We start from the raw sequence: 23,143 nt of genomic DNA on the forward strand, positions 1-23,143 counted from the left end.
TAACCTGCGATACTGAGACAACTGCCAGCCTCCACTTTATTAAAACCAACAACCTTTCCCTCCCGTCATTAAATGCTTCTCCATGGCTATCGGTCTGCAGTGACTGGAGCTCACTCTCATTTCTGACTTTTTAACTGAGGTTGAATTACATCACTTCCTGACCTACACATGGCACAGAGGATTTTCACACATCCAAAACAAAAACACAGGAGGAGAAATTACAATCATTGCCATAGCAAATATAATATAAAGAAGACATGTTGCTTACTTAAAATCAAAGCACTTTGATCCAATAATAAAAACAAAAGGTTTTAATGTAGTTTTTTGTAGTTTTATACCCCTCGGCTAAGGGACAAGTTAAGATGTGTGTGCGTGTTTACTGATCCTCTGTGTGAGTGTGTGTGTCTGTGTATGCATGTGCCTGACTATGTGTATGTGTGTATTAATATACATACCTGAGGAAATAAACTCCCATCACTCCAATGCAATGCAGTTTACCTTTGAAACGACAACCTGCTCATGAAGAGGGCCCACTGGCCACAGGTAGGATTTATGTGTTTTTTTACCGTATATTCTTTATAAACAGCTGAATTTTTAACAATATTATCTCCTGCATAGGCAGTCAGTGACACTGGATCATATGGTGATAGCACAATATAAAGTGCAGTCCGTAAGTATTTGGACAGTGATACACTTTCTGTTCTTTTGGCTCTGTCCTCTAGCACATTGAATTTGAAATGAAACGATGAATAAGAGGTTAAAGTTGTCTGGCCTTCGTGTCTGACTTATATTTTACAACCTCATAATAGCTTCCTTGACTGTCATTGGCACAATTATGGTCAAACACCAATAATAGACTACAAAGGCGATCAAAAGCCAAGAATCAAGACTAGATACTCAAACTTTCAAGGAAGTGATTGAATACACCTGACGAATCTGAGAAGCAAACTGTCCAATTACTTTTGGTCCCTGAAAATGGGGGGACTCTATCTGAAAAGCTATGTAATTCCTACACACATATGGATGAAAATACCCTGAAATGAAAGGTGACCGTCTGAACTAACCTCTGATTGACTGTTTCATTTCAAATCCACACACAGCCAAAAAACTGAAATTCTACCACTGCCCAAATACTTATAGACTGCCCTGTATTTCTTTGTAAATGAGGCTTTCTCAGAAGTGTGCCTATTGCTTTGGTAGAGTGCAGGGCAAACTCGTCACTGTGTAATTACGACTACAAGCAAACAGCAAAACTACACAACATTCTGTCAGAAATATAAGGCACAGTACACGTCATAACAGCGGGTCACAGTAGGATTCGCACCCCCGATTCTCTACATACCGGTACGTGTGCAAGAAGCCATTACAAGATTAATAAATAATAAACATTAGAGCAATGTGTATCATATCATTCACACCCATTAAGTAAATTATATTTTTTCTCCACATTTAACATCAGTGCTTAAACATTGAACTGAAATGATCATAATCGGACCATGATCTGAATTCCAAGGTCTGCATCACATTAAAAAAAAAGCTGGAAAAGATCAGTGTCACAGATAGACTCTGACAGGTTCTTCTCTCTGAAAGGCAGAGCGGATGAGTCTATCTGCTCTTGGTAAGAAAAAAACAAAACAAGGAAAGTAAAAACAACCCTGAGATTCAGATCCACATAGAAGTCAATCTGTAAAGTATGGTAAAGAAGCAAACTGTGGTAGTCGTGTTTGCGGTAAATGAAGTGGTGAGTCGAGTCTCCCAGCCGTCGCTCCTTGTCTGCATCTGTTAATGGCCGACCCCGAACCCCAGTCTCAGCCAAAGCGGGTCTGTCGCCGGACCCTGGTCGATGTCGATCGCGGTCGTGGTAGGGAGCCTGACTCGGGCGTCGGAGCACCCCCTCCTGGCCTTCCCGCGGCGCTGCGCTCACTGGGTGAAGCTCTTCTTGATGGAGACGGCGGGAAACAGGCCGCTGAGCTCCTGCACGGTCCGAGCATCGATCTGTGAGCAGAAGGACACGTCCAGCAGGAGCAGCTGGGAGCAGGAGCGCAGCAGCTTCCGCAAGGACCCCGAGCTGACCATCCGCGTGCCTGTAAGAAATCAATAATCAATAACCATTCAGATGCCTGTTAGACATCAATAATCAATAGCAATTCAGGTGCCTGTTAGACATCAATAACCATTCAGGTGCCTGTCACAGACGACAATAATCAATAACGCCATCCACGTTGCCTGGCACAGACATCAATAATCAATACACATCCGTGTGACGGGCAACAGACATCAAGAATCAATAACGCCATCAATGTGCCTGTCACAGACATCAAAAATCAATACACATCCGTGTGCCTGGCACAGACATCAATAATCAATAACCCCATCCGCGTGCCTGGCACAGATATCCAATGCTAATGTTAAAATGTTAATTACTGTTCAAATAATACCAAATGGGTGCCAAACAACAGCTAACCAATCAGTAACATCATCCATATGCCTGGCACAGAAATCAATTATCAGTATCGACATATTCAAAAATCAAACAATACATTCTACAGAGCCATTCTCAAACCAGTTGTCACACAGTACTTGACAAACTATAGTAGTTTTCAGTCAATACTTCATAATAATTCAAATCAATAATATCATCAGAGGTCCTTATATAGAAATCCATTCTCAATAATGGAGTGTCCCCTGTAGTGGGTGTATATTGTCCCCAGTAGTGGGTGTATAGTGTCCACTGTAGTGGGTGTATAGTGTCCACTGTAGTGGGTGTATAGTGTCCCCTGTAGTGGGTGTATAGTGTCCCCTGTAGTGGGTGTATAGTGTCCCCTGTAGTGGGTTATAGTGTCCCCTGTAGTGGGTGTATAGTGTCCCCTGTAGTGGGTGTATAGTGTCCCCTGTAGTGGGCTATAGTGTCCCCTGTAGAGGGTGTATAGTGGCCCCTGTAGTGGGTGTATAGTGGCCCCTGTAGTGGGTGTATAGTGTCCCCTGTAGGGGGTGTATAGTGGCCCCTGTAGTGGGTGTATAGTGTCCCCTCTAGTGGGTGTATAGTGTCCCCTCTAGTGGGTGTATAGTGTCCCCTCTAGTGGGCATATAGTGGCCCCTGTAGTAGGTGTATAGTGGCCCCTGTAGTGGGTGTATAGCGCCCCCTGTAGTGGGTGTATAGTGGCCCCTGTAGTGGGTGTATAGTGTCCCCTCTAGTGGGTGTATAGTGTCCCCTCTAGTGGGCATATAGTGGCCCCTGTAGTGGGGGTATAGTGTCCCCTGTAGTGGGTGTATAGCGCCCCCTGTAGTGGGTGTATAGTGGCCCCTGTAGTGGGTGTATAGCGCCCCCTGTAGTGGGCGTATAGCAGAAGCTGACCCAGGATGTCGAGGTGCTGCAGGGCGGGGCAGTGCGCGGCCAGCTCCTCGATGTCCGAGTCGCAGACGGTGCGGTTGGCGGTGAGGAAGAGCTTGCGGAGCCGGGGCAGGCGGCGGGCCAGCTGGGCGAAGCAGCCGGAGCTGCTCTGCAGCGTGGAGCACCAGCCCAGGTCCAGCTCCTCCAGCAGCCTGCAGCCGCTCACCAGCTCCGTCAGGCCCCGCTCCGTCAGGTTCTTACAGCGCCACAGGTCCAGAGAGCGCAGCAAGCGGCAGCGCACCGCCAGCATGCTCGCCACCACGTCGTAGTCCTCCATCTGCAGGAACACACGCGCGGTACAGCTGCTGTCAGCCGCGAATGTGTTTGTGTCTGCTTTATAGAGAAACATTTTAATCCGTGCCAGTGTTTCAACATTTATGAAATATCTTTTCGGCTCAAAAAAACAGGTCGGAAAGTGTGTTCTGCTGCATATGAAGGCCCCACCTGAATCGTGACGTCAAAGGGCATAGTTAGATGTCATATATAGATATCCGGTTGGAAAATTGTTGACCCCCGCAGAATCGTCCATTTAATTTAACAGTTTGTTTTTAAAGTCGGCAAGTCAGCTGTTATCAATACGAAACAGAACATTATCTGGACCTGATTGGTTAGAGAATACTTTATGCAAATGAGATGGACACACCTACTCTACCCACCCCACAATGCATTTTGTCAAAATTGTGTAGAAGACGGAGCCAGGCTGAAACTGCAAGGGCAATTACACTTTCAAGGATGACTACACTCTACATCACATGTATTTTAGATAAGTAGATACATGCAAGTGCTTTTCTAGACACATGAAGCGCTTACAGTGATGAGGGGGAAACTCGCCTCAACCACTACCGATGCGTAGCACCCACCTGGGTGATGCATGGCAGCCATTTTGCGCCAGAACGCTCACCACCACACACCAAGTGAGGTGGAGAGGGAGATAACTATTTTTGTTAATTAACTCAGGGGAGTTATTAGGTGGCAGGTTGAAAGAGTCAAAGAGTGGGAATTTAACCAGGACCGCAGGGAATCACCTATTCTTTGTGATGAGTGTCATGGGAACTTTAATGACCACAGTGAGTCAGCACCGCGTTATAACATCTCAGCTGAAAGACGGCTTCTCCTGCAGCACAGTGTCCCCATCACTGCGCTGGGGCATTGGGGTAATTTGACTAGAGGGAAGATCGCCCCCTACTGTCCCACCAAGACCACTTTCAGCAGCAACTTACTTTTCCTAGGAAATCTCCTATCCAAGTACTAACCAAGCCCACACTTGCTTAGCTTCAACCATTTGGCAGGAGCAAGGTGCATGATGGTATGGTTGCTGCAAATAAAATGTTTGTATGCTTACTCTATAGTGAAACATTTTAATTCATGCCATTGTTTCAACATCATTCTGGCATTAAATATCTGGCATGAAAGTGTATTCTGCCGTCCAGGGTGGCCTGTAGCGTAGCGGTTAAGGTACGTGACTGGGACCCACAAGGTTGGTGGGTCGATCCCCGGTGTAGCCACAATAAGATCCGCACAGCCGTTGGGCCCTTGAGCAAGGCCCTTAACCCTGCATTGCTCCAGGAGAGGATTGTCGCTAGTCTAATCAACTGTACGTCGCTCTGGATGAGACCGTCTGCCAAATGCCTGTAATGTAATGTCTATGAAGTTTGAAAAATGCTTTCTGCAATCCACTCTAGCCCCGCCCCAATCGTGATGTCAGAGTACCCTTTTCCGAGGTGCCTAAACATCATATACACTCAGTGACCACTTTATTAGTTAAACCTGTACACAGAGATTGTTAATGCAAATATTTAATCAACCGATCATCTGGCAGCAACTAAATGCATAAAAGCATGCAGACATGGTCAAGAGATTCAGCTGTTTTTCAGACCAAATGTCAGAATGGTGGATAAATATGATAAAAGTGATTTTGATTGTGGAATCATTATTAGTGCCAGACAGGGTGGTTTGCAAATCTCAGAAACTGCTGATCTACAGTTAGGGGGTGCTACACTTAGCCCGCATGCTCTTTATATACTCCACATTCTTCAGAAACACACACATTATAAAGGTCACTCTATCATTCAGGCCACTGTGTGCGTATGCATACCAGTGCTTTAACACAGTGTAAACAGTCAGCACTCACTACAGATAGACCATGAAATGAGCCTCTGTAGGACAAATAAGGACAAGGAGAGCATGCCTGTGTGTGTGTGTGTGTGTGTGTGTGCGCATGTGTGTGGGTGCGCTTGTGTGTGTGTGTGTGTGTGTGCATGAGTGTGTGCATGTGTGTACGTATGTGTTTTGGAATGTGTGCGCATATCAGGGCTGTCACAGGGCTGTGGGCTCACTGTCATGTTGTGTGACAGCTTCTCTGTAAAAGTTGACAGCGCATCGAAAGGGTGGTATGAGGAACACCTTTTACTGGCGTATGTGCATGTTTGTGCTTGTGTGTGTGTGTGTTTGTGTGTGTGTGTGTGTGTGTGTGTGCGTGTATGTGTGTGTGTGTGTGTGTGTGTGTGTGTGTGTGTGTGTGTGTGTGTGTGTGTGTGTGTGAGAGAGAGTGTGTGTGTGTGTGCGCGTGAGTGTGTATGACTCTCACCATCACACAGCTCCCCAGGTTTAGATGCTGCAGTTGAGTACAGAAGGTCACAATGCTGAGCAGGGCTGTTTGCTGCTGACAAAACCGGGCGTGGCACCAGAGGGGAGAAAGATACAAAGGGTTACAAGGCTTTGTTTGTTACAGTGATCTGAGCTTAAACACGGAGTAAAACGAGACCGAGGAATGCGCATTAACAATGCTGACAGTGGAGCCATGTCATTCAATACCCTCTCTTTGTTTTTATATACAAAATTAAGGAGAAAAAAAAAGGGAAGAAATCAATTGTCATGAAGCTATGAAATGGTTTAATGGTTTGTGCGGCGGTTGGCATGAACATGGCTAGAGCCGCTGGTAATGAGGCGATATCTCATTTCAGCCTGCCAGTGTTTATTATGACACCGCTTCACCCATTAGCGCTAATTTAGGTCTCGTTTGGAGCCCCCAGAAGCAGACAGGTAATACCTCTCACCTGGAAGGATCGGCAGAGAATGCAGCCATTGTCTCCCTGACGTCGCTCGGCTGGAAATGCGTTCAAACGCGGCGCGACACGCTATCCGCCCAGCGGCAGCAACGCGGGGCACGTGACGCGCGTGTGTGTGCGCGCGCGTGTGTGTGTGTGTCTGAGTCATTCTGGCGCGGCACGCTGTCTTTTAAAAGAGCAAAGGCGCTGTAATTACCGCTCTGACAGGTTAATAACGGCGCGCGGGCACACGGGTGTCAGCACACGCACTGCCTGCAGGGTGTGGGTTTGTAAAGCATCCCAGCGATGCGTGCTACAGAAAGACTACACCCTGGCAGCCGGCCCTGGTCACTCACAAAGAGCGTTTAAAACGCGCGAGCAGCCGTATGCTACGCACAGCACCAGGAAGGAGACACTCAGCGGGAACTATAGAGTGACCAGCATGTCCCTGCCCACACATACTAGAGTAAATTCATTGTTGCTGCCTTTTACCACACAGGTTGTTCTTGTTTTGAGTTTATTTGCAAGTGAGTCTGTCAGTATTTTATACAGGTTCAGGTGAAGTGGTGTGTCAGCTCAGGCCATTCAGAACCACTGATAGGGTGAGATAACATAAACACACACACATATACGCAAGCATGGACACACACACATACACACACACACACACACTCAATGAAACGGACGCACACACTCACAGAAACAAACGCACACACACATACACACACAGAAACGCACGCACACACACACAAACACACACTCTCCCACACACACTCACAGACTCTCACCTCTATCTTGGTGCGGTAGAGTATGAGTCGGCGTAGGGAGGTCAGCTGGGCGATGTGGGAGAAGGCCTGGGGGTGCAGCCGGTCGCAGGAGGACAGGTTGAGCTCCTGCAGGGCGGGGCAGGTCTGGGCGATCACCTCCATGCAGCCCTCAGTGAGGAAGTGACAGCACGACAGCTCCAAACACACCAGCCCTGCGCCACACGCCTTCACAAAGCTGCACCACACACAGGACAAGAGAGAGCCTGCAATCAGACACACTACTATCTAATATCCACACACACTGTACTATCACACCTACAGACACTGTACCATACACACTGTACTCTCACACCTACAGACACTGTACCATACACACTGTACTATCACACCTACAGACACTGTACCATACACACTGTACTCTCACACCTACAGACACTGTACCATACACACTGTACTCTCACACCTACAGACACTGTACCATACACACTGTACTCTCACACCTACAGACACTGTACCATACACACTGTACTATCACACCTACAGACACTGTACCACACACACTGTACCATCACACCTACAGACACTGTACGATACACACTGTACTATCACACCTACAGACACTGTACCATACACACTGTACTATCACACCTACAGACACTGTACCACACACACTGTACTCTCACACCTACAGACACTGTATCATACACACTGTACTATCACACCTACAGACACTGTACCATACACACTGTACTCTCACACCTAGACACTGTACCATACACACTGTACTCTCACACCTACAGACGCTGTACCATACACACTGTACTATCACACCTACAGACACTGTACCATATACACTGTGCTATCACACCTACAGACACTGTACTATCACACCTACAGACACTGTACCATACACACTGTGCTATCACACCTACAGACACTGTACTATCACACCTACAGACACTGTACCATACACACTGTACTCTCACACCTACAGACGCTGTACCATACACACTGTACTATCACACCTACAGACACTGTACCATACACACTGTACTCTCACACCTACAGACGCTGTACCATACACACTGTACTATCACACCTACAGACACTGTACCATATACACTGTGCTATCACACCTACAGACACTGTACTATCACACCTACAGACACTGTATCATACACACTGTGCTATCACACCTACAGACACTGTACTATCACACCTACAGACACTGTACCATACACACTGTGCTATCACACCTACAGACACTGTACCATACACACTGTACTATCACACCTACAGACACTGTGCTATCACACCTACAGACACTGTACTATCACACCTACAGACACTGTACTATCACACCTACAGACACTGTGCTATCACACCTACAGACACTGCACCATACACACTGTACTATCACATCGACAGACACTGGACCATACACACTGTACTATCACACCTACAGACACTGTAACATCCACACACACTGTGCTATCACACCTACAGACACTGTACCATACACACTGTACTATCACAGCTACAGACACTGTAACATCCACACACACTGTACTATCACACCTACAGACACTGTACCATACACACTGTACTCTCACACCTACAGACACTGTAACATACACACTATACTATCACACCTACAGACACTGTAACATCTACACACACACTGGACTATCACATCTACAGACACTGTAACATACACACTGTACTATCATATCTACAGACACAGTAACATCCACACACACTGTGTTATCACATCTACATACACTGTAACATCCACACACTGTACAATCACATCTACAGACACTGTAACATAACACACACAGTGTACTATCACACCTATAGACATTAACATCCACACACACTGTACTAACACATCTACAGACACTGTAACACCCATAGACACACTGTGTTATCACATATATAGCCATGCTGTACTATAAAATCCATAGACACACTGTTATCACATATACAGCCATGCTGCACTGTAACATCTATGCTCTGTACTATCACATCAACAGAAATGCATTACAGTAGCATCCACTAATACACTGTACTATGATACCTACATCCATAGACACACTACTATCACATATCCAGACAAACTGTGCTATCACAACTACAGACACACTGTACTATCACATCTATACACATGCTGTACTGTAACATCGACAGACACATTGCAGTATCACATCTACAGACATACTGTACTGTAACATTCAGACTCAGTATACTATCACATAGACAGACATACTGCATTAGAATGTGTACATACACATTGTGCTATCATATCTACAAATGTAAAGTACTGTAAAGTCCACAGACACTAAACTATCACATCTACAGACATGCAAAACTATAGCATCCATAGACATGCTATACATTACACTCTCATCTACAGACATGTTACTGTACAATAATATCTACAGCAACACTTCTGCACTTTAATACCTTCCTGGCAGAAACGCTGCCATCTAAAGTACATGTGCTGTTGTCATACATACTGCATTATAAGATTTAAAGGAAATAACTGCTAGATTTCATTTACATTAAGTGTAATCTCATTTCTTAGCTTGGATGACATCAATGCTTAAAACATTGGCAAAAACATTAGGATGTGAATTAGAAAGACACTCATATATTTACACACACATACACTTATGCACACAGTGGACTCCACAATTATTGGCCCCCTTGATAAATATGCACAAAAAATACTGTAAATAAATTTTTTTTAATAGAATAGTTATTGACATAAGAATTATTTTCCAAGATGTGTAGTGTGATTTATTAATGATTCAATGGAATCAACTAAATGCTTACATATTTCAAACAAAAAAATTTTTTCCTCAAAAAACAGATTTCACGATTATTGGAAACCCTGCTTAATACTTGGTCCAACCATCCCTGGCAAAGATGATTGCCATGAGTCTTTTCCTATAATTTGTGATACGGTTAACACATCTGGAGGGATTTTAGCATTCCTCCATGCAGAACATTTCAGAATCATGTTTGCAGTCATTTTCCTGCTGGACAATCTACCCACGGCCAAGTCTCAGCTTCCTAACAGAGACAACCATATTTTCTGCCAACATTTCCAGGTACTTGGAGGAATTGTGTGATCTTAAATAGTGCCCCTGGACCACTGGCAACAAAACATCTCTAAAACATCAATGGCTCACCTCCATATTTGACAGTAGGTATGAGGAGCTTCTCCTTGTATGCTTTCCTCTTTTGCAGCCAAACATGTCGATGGGTGTGTATGGCCAAAATGTTACATTTTGGTCTCATAGCACTCACTTCCAGTCATAATTCCAATGCGGTTTGGCAAACTCAAGATATTGTATAGGTATTGTTTATTGTGCCCCCAGTAAGGGCTGTTTTCATGCCACCCTTCCAAAGAGTTTGTTGGTATGGAGGTTCCATTTATGTTTTTTTTATTTTTTTTATTTTAGAACTGACGACCCCTAGATTCAACCAATCTCGGCAATTCTTAAACTGTGACCCTTGGGTTCTTTATGGTGTGTTCTGTTGGGGACAATATGCACTTGTGTCCTCTTCTTGACAAGTTTGCAGCATCACATATATTTTATTTTTTTAATTATTGCCCTATTATTGAACCATTTATGTTTGTTTTTTTCGTACCCATTACCAGATCTGTGACAATCAATTACCATCTGTGTCTTCTGAATTTAGAGTTCTTTGGCTTTCCCCATGCTGATGGATGACAGAGGGATTTTGCATGCTTGTTACCTCATTTTCATAGTCTATTGAAACAGGACCTGACAGAATGACACAATGTAGTTCCTTTTAACTAAATTAAGTTAAATTGTTTTGGCAATTTCACTTTGATAAGGTGAAAATGTAACTACATTTCAGGGGTGCCAATAATTCTGATACTTTTCTGGAAAAAATGAGATTATAAATTGGAACATTATATATGTTTGAAAATAACATATAGATAATTATCTGTGTTTATTACATGCAGCCTTTTTTCTTCATTTTTATTAAGGGTACCAATAATTCACAAACCCACTGTATACAGATACACCACCCAAACAGTAACACACGTGTGCACACACCCGCACACACCCACACACACAGAAAACAAAAGAGAAGGAACTCCCATTTCAGGTCCGAGCACGCTCATCTTTCAAAGAGCAGTAGTTGGGCAACACCACAGTGACCTCTGACCCTCTATGGAACAGCCCTAACCTGCAGAAGCCGGTAGGGGTGACAGCCCCGCGGTTGCCGGTCCATGACAGATTGAGCCTCTGGATCAGGGTGCAGCGGTTCTGGAGGTATCCCAGTGAGGTATCAGTCAGACGGGCCCAGTACGGCTGCAGACTCAGCTGGATGTACTGCAGTGGATCGCAGCAGTGCTGCTGGAGCAACTTGCAGCTCTGAGCCAATCGGCACAGGTCTGGCAGGGTCAGGTGACTCACGATTAGCTGGATCAGCTGTAGCCAACAGGAAAAGGCCCAGAGAAAGACAGTTGTCATGTTTTCAACCAGAACACTCTGTAGGCAACAGACAGCAACAGGCTCAATGAGACTTAAATGGTAAGGAAGCTTCAAACATTTTCTGAGGGCCAGAACACGGGTTCAGGTTCACAAGTGGGAGTAAGAGAGGGTGTGTGTACATGTTGTGTGCAGGTGTGTGTGTCTGTAAGTATCTCTGCAAGTTTATGCCTGCATTTATTTATGTTTAAGCTTATGCATGTGTGTGTGTATTTGAAGGACGGTACCAGTAGATAAATAACCCCATTGTGTTATAGACAGCATACACGCAGCTATGATTACAGCAGATCTGAGTGACAGCGGTTTGGACGGGAGATGAGAGGAGTAACAGTAGAAGAGAGGCAGAGGGGCAGAGAGGCAGGAGGGAGGGCTGAAGAACACTGGATCTTTATTTTTTTACATTGTGTAAGACAACATGGCAACATGTTTTAGGTAATGGAAATTACCTCAAAAATCAATATAAGCAAAAGTGTTTCCAGGTAACCGCTAATACCACAGGAAGGGCCTGGTGCCAAGGTTGTGGGGACCATTTAACTATGCTATGTAATTCAGATTTCTGTGTGTTCATATCAGCATGCGTTTGTGCATGCTTGTGTGGATATTTGAGGTTCTGTCCAGCATATGGGAGTGTCTGTGTGCAGGTAAATGGTTGGCATTTATATAGCGCCTTTATCCAAAGCGCTGTACAATTGATGCTTCTCATTCATCCATTCATACATACACACACACCAACGGTGATTGGCTGGCATGCAAGGCACCAACCAGCTCGTCAGGAGAAACTGGGGGTTAGGTGTCTTGCTCAGGGACACTATGACACACCTGTGTGCATGTGTGATTGAGTGTGTGTGTACGTGTGTGTGTGTGTGTGTGTGCGTGTGTGATTGAGTGTGTGTATGTGTGGGTGTGGGTGTATTTGTGTGTTTGAGCATCTGTGTGTCCGTGTGTGTGTGCATTTGAGCATATGTGTGTCCGTGTGTGTGTGCATGCGTGTGTGTTGGTGATTGAGTGGGTGTGGGTGTGTGTGTGTGTGTCTGAGCATGTGTGTATCCGTGTGTGTGTGTGTGTCTGTGTGTGTGTTTGTGTGCATGTGTTTGTGAGTGTGTCTGTGTGCTGTGTGTGTGTGTGTGTGTGTCGGTGGATTTGTGTGATTGAGCGTGTGTGTGTGGGTGTATGTGTATGTCTGTGTCTGTGTTTGTGTGCATGTGTTTGTGCGTGTTTGTGCATGTGTGTGTCTGTGTGTGTCTGCGTGTGTGTGTGGGTGTGTGTGGGTGTATGTGTATGTCTGTGTGTGTGCTTGTGTGCATGTGTTTGTGTGTGTGGGTGTGTGTGTGCACCTCATAGGGCAGTTTGTTGAAGTAGCCGTTTCCTGAGCTGCTCTTGCTACTGCTCGCGTCCTCGGCTGCCTCCCGCTCCTCCTCGCTGTCGCTCAGGTCGATGATGTCGATCAGGGGCATCTTATAGAGGGACAGCACGGGCCTCTGCTTCACCCCCCGCAGGATGACCGCGTCCAGCTCCGTGTAGTACTCCAGCAGGGAGCTGTTCACCTCCAGCCGGATCAGGTTGGTGGGGAAGTTGATCTGCTTGAGGCTGGGGGAGAACTGCCGTGCCTGGGGGGTCAGAGCCTTGGAGGGCTGCCCCGTCCACAGGACCTCCCACCTGCACACAGAAACCGGCATCACCACCAGAGTGTTACAGGGCCACATATGGGGGCCATATAGTATGATTTTGGGGTATCTTTTTGTGTTAAAAGGGTATTTTAGGAGTTTTGTGCTATAAAGAGGGGATGCCATGTTGGGTGATGTTGGCCAGTAGTAACTGGGAAACATTGATCGACATGGGTCTTAAATGGCCTAAAGGCTACCGTCTATCAGCACTTAATAAAACATATTTGAAAGCCATTTAAATACTGTCTGATAAAGAAACATATGAAAAACAATATGTAAACAATAAATGTTATTGGGTTAATGTTGATCAATGTTGTAACGGTATGGTGTAACAGGGCTATGTTGGGTAATGTGTGTGAAGGTGTGATGTTGGTTGGGACAGGGCTACGTTAGGTGATGCGGGTGTGTTAGGCTGATGTCGGTTGGGGCAGGGCTATGTCGAGCAATAAGGGTGTATATCAGGGAGACAGGGGATTATAAACGAGTGATACATCTGAAGCGTGTCACCTGACGTCAGCGGGTGGGTTCTGGGAGAAGGGATTCAGCGAGCAGGCTAGGATCTGGATGATGGCTCCGGGGTGGTAGGTCTCCAGCACCTCGATGGCGGTGGGGTACACGGGCTCCTCGAAGGCCAGCTCGATGTAGTCCTGGCTGTGGAAGGACAGGGGGGTCCGGCGGAAGGGCAGGGGCGCGCTGGCGCACTGCTCCCACCACGTCCCGTACATGCGGAAGACGGCCGTCTGCGTGAAGTCGCCGGAGCTGGGGAAGACGTTGGGCATGCCCGCCAGGTTCCACATGGTGTAGGACATGCTGTTCTCGCTGCCGTAGTGCGAGCTGAAGTCCAGCACCTCCTTAGCATACTGCTCCACCTCCACACTCAGAGGCAGGGACCTCTGGTTGGACTCCATGGCCCTCCGGCTGTTCAGGACCTCGCCCCGGGTCCCGCTCCTGGACCGGCGCCGCAGACATATGTAGTAAAACATGCTCAGAAGGGTTAGCATAGGGAACATGGAGCTCGGGCCGGACCGGGGCGGAAGCGGTGGCAGCAGCGGTAGCACCAGGCCGGGTTCTGCTCTACGCGGTGCAGACTACAGCCCCAACCACATGCATGACCTGTGGGTTCAAGGGAGAGAGAGAGACGCTTGAGAGCATGAGGAGACTTGATCAACTTTGCCCTGTAGCGGGCAGTGCTGTTAACCTTCACCAGTATGGTGGGTGGGGGGATATGATCTGTAAATGTATACAGAGATCCAGTCCTGATAACATCAACATGGCGGGTGGGGGGTGGTAAACTGCACACTACTCAAGCAGTTTAGTATTTTCAACAATGAATACAGCTGTGTAACCATGAAGGTTGTCACCTGTTTGTGACTGTTAATATAATGCTAGGGCGACAATCGCATACAGTGTAAGTATTTTGACAGTGCTACAATTACTGTTCTTTTGGCTCTGTACTCCAGCACATTGGGTGTGAAATGAAACAATGACTATGAGGTTAAAGTGCAGACTGTCTCCTTTAATTTGAGGGAATTTACTTTACCCCTGTTCAATTACTTTTGGTACCCTAAAATGGGGGGGAACTATGTATAAAAGAGATGTTATTCCTACATAGATCACCCGATACAGATGAAAATACGCTCAAAATATAGGTGGCAGTCCGCACTTTAACCTCATATTCAATGTTTAATTCCACATCCAATTTGCTTGAGTACAGATCCAAAAGTATTTGGACAGTAGTACAGTTTCTGTTCTTATGGACCTCACTGTACATCAATTTTATGTTGACACCTTGCACCTCAAACATCAGGGATAATTTAATCTGGCTATCAAATCCAAATCCACTCCTGTTTTTCTTTTCTCCCAGGTAATTAACTGAACAATTGGACAGACTACCTTCACACCTGACTCTCACGTAAACCGAGGACCGGAATTTGATAATCCCAGTCCTGCACTGTTTAACCGGTAAAACGAAGGTCCAAACCTACCAATATGACCCCGAATATACAAAAAACCTTCAGCATACTTAACTAAGCTTTCCAGTGACGAGAGGCACAACATACCATTTACCAAAGTGTCCAGTCGCCTTTTCTACCGTAGAATTACCCATTTCTTGTATGTCTTCAATTTAGTTTGTCATTGGGCACTGATAGCTAGCTATGCAACACATTGTACTCATTTCCAAAACAAAAGCAGCCAGGGAAGCGAACTAGGAAGTGCGCATGCCCTTAGGTCACGTCGCCCAATGAAATCATGCGATTTCGCAAGCTGTCATTACCATTATCGCAACCGCTACCTCTTGTTGTCAATACATTAACGTTACAACGTAGCGCCAATGAGACTAATCGTTGCCAACCGTCCTCACCCTTCACCTGTCAAATTCACTTCCATGTTAGCTAGCTAGGTAACATCAGGCTAGCTACGTTAACTTTACCGGTACTACTCGGGCATTTTTGTTTGTTCGTAAATCGCTGTCTAATAAACGTTAAGTTATGTAGCAATATTAAGCCAATAAAGGTATTCAAAAGCGTATGCGACGCTTGGATGCAACCGGTACTTACGGTATATTAAAATACCAGTTTAAATTACGTCTTTCCATTATGGCATTTGTCTCAGCTGAAGCACAACCAGCAGGTTCTCTTTTCTGTTTACCCTGAGTATCAACATCCGGTTTCATGCGGACGAATGGCATTATGGGTATTGTAGTCAAATAATGTGTTTGTCTTTGTCCCATAGGTTTGCCCGCCGTCTTTGAAGCTTTCGCAAGCGAGTCTTAAATAAACTACAAACTACAAATATGTTCACAGTAAATGCGTGTCGAAATAAATAAAAGAACAAACATGGCATGACAGCTTCTATGTTTATTAAAATGTTTACTGTTATGTTGGTGCTTACATGCAGAATTCTCATGGTTTCATGTTTGTTCAACCATGTCACACACTATATAAAGATGTAGAACGTGCAGGTGCATGGGTGGAGAAAGACACAAACAGATGTAGGTTATGTGCAATCAGACAGTCAACGTGATATTTTAGTAATCTCTTAGGGTCATCGGTGGTCAAATACAGTATTGACATTACTGACATGGGCACAGGGAGTTATATTTTCATCCAACTGTGCTCCTGTCTGTGTCTTTGTATGTGATATGCTATGTCGGTGCCAGTGTATGCTACAGTTTCATATTAGACACAAAGCCTCTACTTTTACGTCTGAAAAAAATAACAAAAAGAATGATTGTTTGATTTGTTGAATAAACCATTTGTCAGTCAGAGCAGCACCAGAACGAGGCCATGTGACATTTATTTTGAAACAAATGAACGAGTTCCCCAGTGGCCTCTTGTCCCTTCTGCGACGAAGAGCAGCTCGCGAGCGCGTCGCACTCGATGGGGCGAGCTGAAGGCCATCCGTCACACATGCTCTGTGCTCGCCTTGATGAAGAGAGTAACGGACGCGTGTGACCGCTCTTGGCTGGCATTTGCATAGATGAATGATTTGTCCAGCCACTCGCTCCCCAGTGAATTGGACTCCCATTGTCAACACAAAGAGCATCCGGTCCCTGCGGAGCGCTCACTGGCCAGTCTTCCATTCGACAGCAGCCTGTGCCACGGAGAAAGCCGATAATTACCTCTGAGTAACCACTCTCCCTCCCTCAAAAACACATCAAGCTGTGCAGATCCTCACAACAAGATGGGGTCGGAGAAAATTTACCAACAGGCAGAAATGTCTGTCAAATTTATTTTTCTTAACAACAGAGTGGGAGCGATGGTGCTTTGAACGCACATGTGCTTTAATCTCTTGATTTGCTTTTTCATTTTCATTATTATTCTTGAATGGAGCACTTGAAGGATTTGCATATCTTACGATCAGATACTCTGTTTGATTCAATAAAAATGAGATGATATTTCGTCGAGGGAAAAGAAGAGACATTGGTTGGGTCAAATCAACAAAGTGACTTAAAAACTGCTCACATATTGAAAAAGTTAGTATATAAACAAATATCTGTTAAAAAAAAAAGAAGAAGTATAAAAAGTTACTAATAATTGGAGATTATAAACATAACTCATCCTGCTTATTCCATGGTGGAATTTCAGAGGATATTTGCATTGCCTTGTCCAATTAACATACTATCAGCTGTCAACTCTGAGAAGATTGTACTGATGAATAATCATGAATAAATCAGCAATATTCATTAGGATGTTGAGTGAACTGCATTATTTATAATCAAAGTTGCTAATATTTTCACCATCGAATGCTTTCAAAACAACAGAATAGAGTAGACATACATAAAGTGTTTTTAATTAGAGTGAAATCTCAAACTGAAACTCACAAGGGCCTTTGCTGGAACTTAGAAAATCTAGGCCAGTAGTTTCCAAACTCAGTCCTAGAGCCCCATGTATGCTAATATTTGCTAGAGCTAATCTATTGGTCAATTAAGGTTATTGTAAAGTACTGAAGGTTGTACTGTAATGCAGCACTTCAGCTTGAAAACATGTGTTCTACCATCGTTTAGGTTTAGCTCATTAGCTTTGACTTTGAACTCTTCCACAAATTGGTTAGGTAGACAAGGTATCCAGACCACTGAAAATCAGCATACACAGGGTGGCCCATGGGTCCTTATTTGGGAATCACTGATCTAGACCAACCTTTTATGGAGGGCAAATCCAAGCAAGAGGAGAAGCCAGCGTTTGTCATATAAGAGGGGTAAGAAGTTGTGAGAGAGAGAGAGACTCATTTACCTGAGTAAACAAAGACACAAACTGGTCCTCACGCACACATACTAACATACACATGCAGATTCACATGCACAAACACACACACACACACACACACACACACACACACACACACACACACACACATTCTTTTTTGTTATCTGTGTGCAGAGGCTGCCCATTTGACACTCACTCCTTGCTCTATCCCAGCTGTGAAACTAAATAACAAACATGCCCCTGTGTGGCTCTTCAGAGTGGCTGAGGAGGGATTCAGTGTGCACCAGGATAGGCAGAGTGGGATCACTCCTCATTAAACCCCACAGTCCATTCCATCACCATCCACTGCTCCACTAACCACAACTAGCAATGGCTGTATTCTCTGCATTCACCCAGCACAATGCCCACACACGTACGCACACACGCACACACACCCCATCTCCAAAACCTCTGTACATGATGTCACAAGACATAACCTCCCACAAAAGTGAGATCTGATTACTGCACAGATTAGTTTATTATTTACTGCATTTTTAAAGGGCAATAATGTTACCATTACAAAAATCCAATCAAATATGTTGATCAAGTTGATTAGCCCAACTTCTTTGCCTTTTGTCTAAATGACAGAATCTGCAAATATAATTAGCTGCGTAATAAAAAGAGTGAGATAGCAGAAAACCTGTTGTCTCCGTATGCTATTGTCTTCCTTGCTGAGTCCTCCAGCTGAACTTCACCAGTGAGTTGAATTATTTTCTAATGTACTGAAGAGCAAAGTGATTGAAAGTCACCACCTCGATCTTTCCTCTTGATAATAGAGATTTTCCAAATGCATGCAAATCTCTTCAACTTAAACAACAGTAGATAGCTTTGATTTGTGTGTTTAGTTCTGATTAGAGATGCTTAATTAATGGCTCAGGACTGAAGACTTCGCAGATAAACAGAGGAGACAATGACACTACAGTTTGCACAGACTGTTTTCACTTGTGCAACTTTTCTAAATAAACAACAGATATTTAAAAAGCCAGAGGCAGTATGTTCTCAGATAGGAAACCAATACTGCAATTGTAAAGTTGTAAAGGCAGTGGTCTCCAAAACCTTTTCATCTCAAGGGTACTTAAAATTGCCATTATTTTGGTTGAGGACCCCAGCAACAGTTGACACCTTTATGCAACACCCCCTACAGGCTCCAATACAGTGGCTATGCAGCATACATGCAGTTCTGCAATTTATAAATGTATATACTGTCATGCAATGGTATATACAGATAGCAATGATAAATAATACAATGAGATATACACAGCATTTTATTAGGAACTACTTCATGGGATTATCGAGATTATTGATTATCGAATCAGCCAATCATGTGGCAGCAGTACATTGCATAAAATCATGCAGATATGCGTCAGGAGCTTCACAGTTAACTCAGAATGGTGCATAAACGAAAAACAAGATGTTAATGAGAAGGAGAGGAGGTCAGAGGAGAAGGCCCAGACTGGTCGATGCCAACAGGAAAGTAACACTAACGCAAATAACCCCACATTACTGCAGTGGTATGCAGAAGAGCATCTGTGAACACACAACGCGTCAAACCTCTAAGTGGATAGGCGATAGCAGCAGAAGACTTAATAATTAAAAACAATATGTCACATAAATATGTAATAAAGTGTAATATCTGTGTATATTTAATAATGTCTATGATTATGATATTACCCAGGCTCTTTAATCCTTGACAATCAAGAGGAGATCACAAAGATCACATTCAAGATCTGTCAATCTGGCCATCTGATCATCACCAACTTTAATTTGAGGAACAAGTCCTTCTTTCTCCATTTCAGCGGATGTGTGGTGAGCCTTCTGGTTCGGAGTGGTATTTGGGCCCCATCCAGAACATGGTATTCATGACTGAGGTCTCAACCACAACCTGAGGTTCATGAAAGGTGCTTTGTGAATGCAATTTGTATTTTTAGCAAGATTAGTGATCATGGAACCGGGTCGGTTTCAGATTACGATCTGAAAACTTGTGGACCAGGTGGGGGGAGGGGGAAATCAGGGTGCCCCCTGTTCTCCACCGATTCCACCAGTTCTTTCCAGACAAACACTGCCACGCTGAGTAATAATGGACTAGGGCTATAATCTCATTCACAGATGACAACTAGGAAAATGAAAATAAAAAAAATCTGGATCAAAATACATTACCACTATGAATCAATAAATTGATGCAAATGACTAAAAGATGTATTCAAAATGTATATAAAAAATAATTCAAAACCCCACCGCAACATTAACTCTTTTTGAAGCCTTTAGGAAATTAAAACATTGATTGAATCAGTTACCTTCTGCGGCAAAATTATTTTCCTTTCCTCTACAAGATTCAGCAACTCTCCAACTATAATCCCCATCAAGGATCACACATCATTACTCTTGGCTTTATAATATCCAGTAACAGGTGACATTTCATCCCAGACTCAAATATTACTTTTGTTCTGAAAACCTCATTCTCAATTCACTGGTTTTATCAACATAGTACAACCTGCAGGGACACTTTAACATGCTCGCAACACATTTTATGATTCTGCCTCTTACTTTAAACTGCATCCCAGCATGTGGATGGGGGAAAGTGTCTGTTTTATCATTCCATTGCAATTTACACAATTCAAGCCAGGTAAGTTCCTGGGGGGATAATAGAGAGAAGATATCATGGGGGTATCTGCTTTAGCCAGGTATTCACTCCAATTTTTTTGCACTTCTAGAAGCAAAGCGTGGCTGACTATGAAACATTACCCACATTGGGAAGGTTGAGGCAACACATGCCAATGCTTTTTACAATCGTTCTCCCAGCTTGTGATATAAATGTGGACTCTAGAACCATAGGTTGCTGGAGTAGCGAGACTAGTTTTGGCCTCACCAGGCTCTCATTTAACATTATGTACCTTAGACATATAAGCATTTTACAATTTTCATCATATCCCTTTGAGAAGTATTGGTCACATAAATCTGTTTCATGCTGCTCCAGATCATTATCTGACTGTACATGACTATGTCTTTAATGCTCTCAAAAGCTGAATATAGGGCAAGAGGATAAGTGTGAAAAATAGCTTCTAGCCACCTCTTTCCAGGACCCTATACTAGAAGTATCTCGTTTGATTCTGTCCAGACGGCAATAAAGATTGGGATAATCTGTGCTCGGGTAGAGGTAGCCCCACAAGCAAGATGTTTGGAAGACAGGCTGTAGTTCAGTATCCAGTACCTTCAGTACCTGTAGACAAGACTGTAGGTGAAACATCCATGTTGTCTACTAAACATGCTCTTTGATCAAGCCGGATTGGCATGAGGCGTCTCCTCCACAGCGACTCGAGGTAGCAGTGCCAGCGTGGCGCTTGAACAGTGAAGTACGTTCCTGACACCCGCTGCCTGCTTCAAAACCTCTCCTCTCTCGCTCGCTATCTATCTTCGCTTCTCCTTCCCCCTCTCCTGTTTCTCTCCCCTCTCTGTCCTTTCTCTCTCCCTCTCCTCTCCCTCTCCTCTCTGCAGTCTTGACACGCAGACTCTTTTGTGTGTGTGCCAGCTCAGAGATGCGCTTATCTCTCTCCCACAATCCCTCTTGGCACTAAGGTCGGCTCCCTGTGCCTTTCACACCTCCTGGCATGGTGTCCCAGTGGAGCTGCAGGGTTTTGCACATCCAGCCTCTCGCTGCTCACTGGGGCGATATCTCTTCCCCTCCTCCCCCCTCCCATTCCCCCCAAAGCCCTGACAGGGCTGCATAATTCTGCTCCTCATGCATGAATATTTCACTCCAGTGCCTGCGAGAGACGGCTGTAATGAGCCCGGCCTGGAACAGTGCACTACTGTGACAAACGCAACTCTGCTTTCCCCACATCTCACCTCCAACCAAGTTACGCGGCACAGAAGTCCTCTGTAAATTGTGCAGATATACAAAATATGCAGAATGCCAGCAGTGTAAGCACTGCGCGTAATCTTACATATATTCCTCTGTCACTGTGCCAAAAAAGAATAGCCAGGGCAACACTGTGGATAAGTGTCCAGAGCAGCAGTATGGAGCAGTGTTTATGGAATTCATTATGCATAGAAATGACACGTTTAATCATTTTCATACACATCTCTGCTAATGATTTAGTCCACACACATCCTCTCCCTCCCTTCACTCAGGGATCCTTCAACGTTCTTTCAAAAAAGGAAATGGTCTGACTGTGCTGACTGTGACACATGGAGTAGGTGGTGGTGGTGGTGGGGGGGTCCTACATTTATTTTCTGTACATTTCAGACTCGCTGAAACCTCAAACAATGTTCTCCCTCTACCTGTTGTCTATAAACCAGAAAAGACAATACAAAAAATAAAGTATACACCCAGTAAGTGTGTTCAGAGATGCTCTTCACTGTTGCAATGTGTTGTTATTTGCGTTACTGTCACCTTCCTGCCAGCTTTGACCAGTCTGACCCTTCTCCACTGACCTCTCTCATTAACAATTCATTTTCTCCTGCAGAACTGCAGCTCAGTAGATGTTTTTTGTTTTTCACACCATTCTCTGCAAACTCTAGAGATTGTTGTGCGTGAAAATCAGGAGACATTCAAACCACCCGGTCTGGCAACAACAATCATTGTTGTACGTCACTCTGGATAAGAGCGTCTGCCAAATGCCAATAATGTAATGTAATGTAATCATTCCACAGTCAAAGTCACTTAGATCACATGTCTTTCCCATTCTGATATTTGGTCTGAAAAACAGCTGACCCTCTTGACCATATCTGTAGGCGTTCATGCATTCAGTTGCTGCCACGTGATTGGCTGATATAAAATATTTGCATTAATAAGCTAGTGTACAGGTCTATATAATGAAGTGCTCAGTGAGTGTATATTTTTAGGATCCATGGAAATCTGCTCATGGGAGTATTGTTGACAGAAACATCCACATTAACAGCACAATTTTGTTCTTTTGAGAAAAACAACTTTCAGTGTTAAATGTCCAAATGTCACTTAAAAAATAACAACAGATTTTCCAGCTTTGAAGTGAATG

At 44.4% G+C, this 23,143-nt stretch overlaps 1 protein-coding gene across 4 annotated transcripts; it reads right to left on the reverse strand.

Annotated features, from left to right (window-relative positions):
• fbxl4 (F-box and leucine-rich repeat protein 4) lies at positions 1-16,071 on the reverse strand. Of its 4 annotated transcripts, none has more exons than XM_061250433.1 (8): positions 15,963-16,071; positions 13,912-14,517; positions 13,075-13,396; positions 11,436-11,680; positions 7,227-7,440; positions 5,979-6,053; positions 3,356-3,668; positions 1-2,084 (listed from the first exon to the last, which is right to left on the reverse strand). In XM_061250433.1, the coding sequence occupies exons 2-8, from the start codon at positions 14,412-14,414 to the stop codon at positions 1,921-1,923; spliced, it is 1,836 nt and encodes a 611-aa protein (XP_061106417.1). In that variant the 5' UTR covers positions 14,415-14,517; positions 15,963-16,071; the 3' UTR covers positions 1-1,920. The 4 variants fall into 4 exon arrangements, with proteins under 4 accessions (XP_061106417.1, XP_061106441.1, XP_061106432.1 ...); XM_061250457.1 differs by having other exon boundaries at positions 13,912-14,352; positions 15,963-16,041; XM_061250448.1 differs by lacking the exon at positions 15,963-16,071 and adding an exon at positions 15,465-15,914 and having other exon boundaries at positions 5,979-6,050.
• Positions 16,072-23,143: the final 7,072 nt, after the last annotated feature.

The sequence above is a fragment of the Conger conger genome, chromosome 1 (assembly GCF_963514075.1).
Source record: "Conger conger chromosome 1, fConCon1.1, whole genome shotgun sequence".
Classification (NCBI taxonomy): domain Eukaryota; kingdom Metazoa; phylum Chordata; class Actinopteri; order Anguilliformes; family Congridae; genus Conger; species Conger conger.

Excerpts from the sequence above, each read along its gene's own strand:
- fbxl4 (XM_061250433.1), bottom strand. The coding sequence starts at position 14,414 with ATGTTCCCTATGCTAACCCTTCTGAGCATGTTTTACTACATATGTCTG. Across the intron at positions 13,397-13,911 it reads AACCCACCCGCTGACGTCAG|GTGGGAGGTCCTGTGGACGG; the intron begins GTGACACGCTTC and ends TTCTGTGTGCAG. Across the intron at positions 7,441-11,435 it reads ACCCCTACCGGCTTCTGCAG|CTTTGTGAAGGCGTGTGGCG; the intron begins GTTAGGGCTGTT and ends TGTGTGGTGCAG.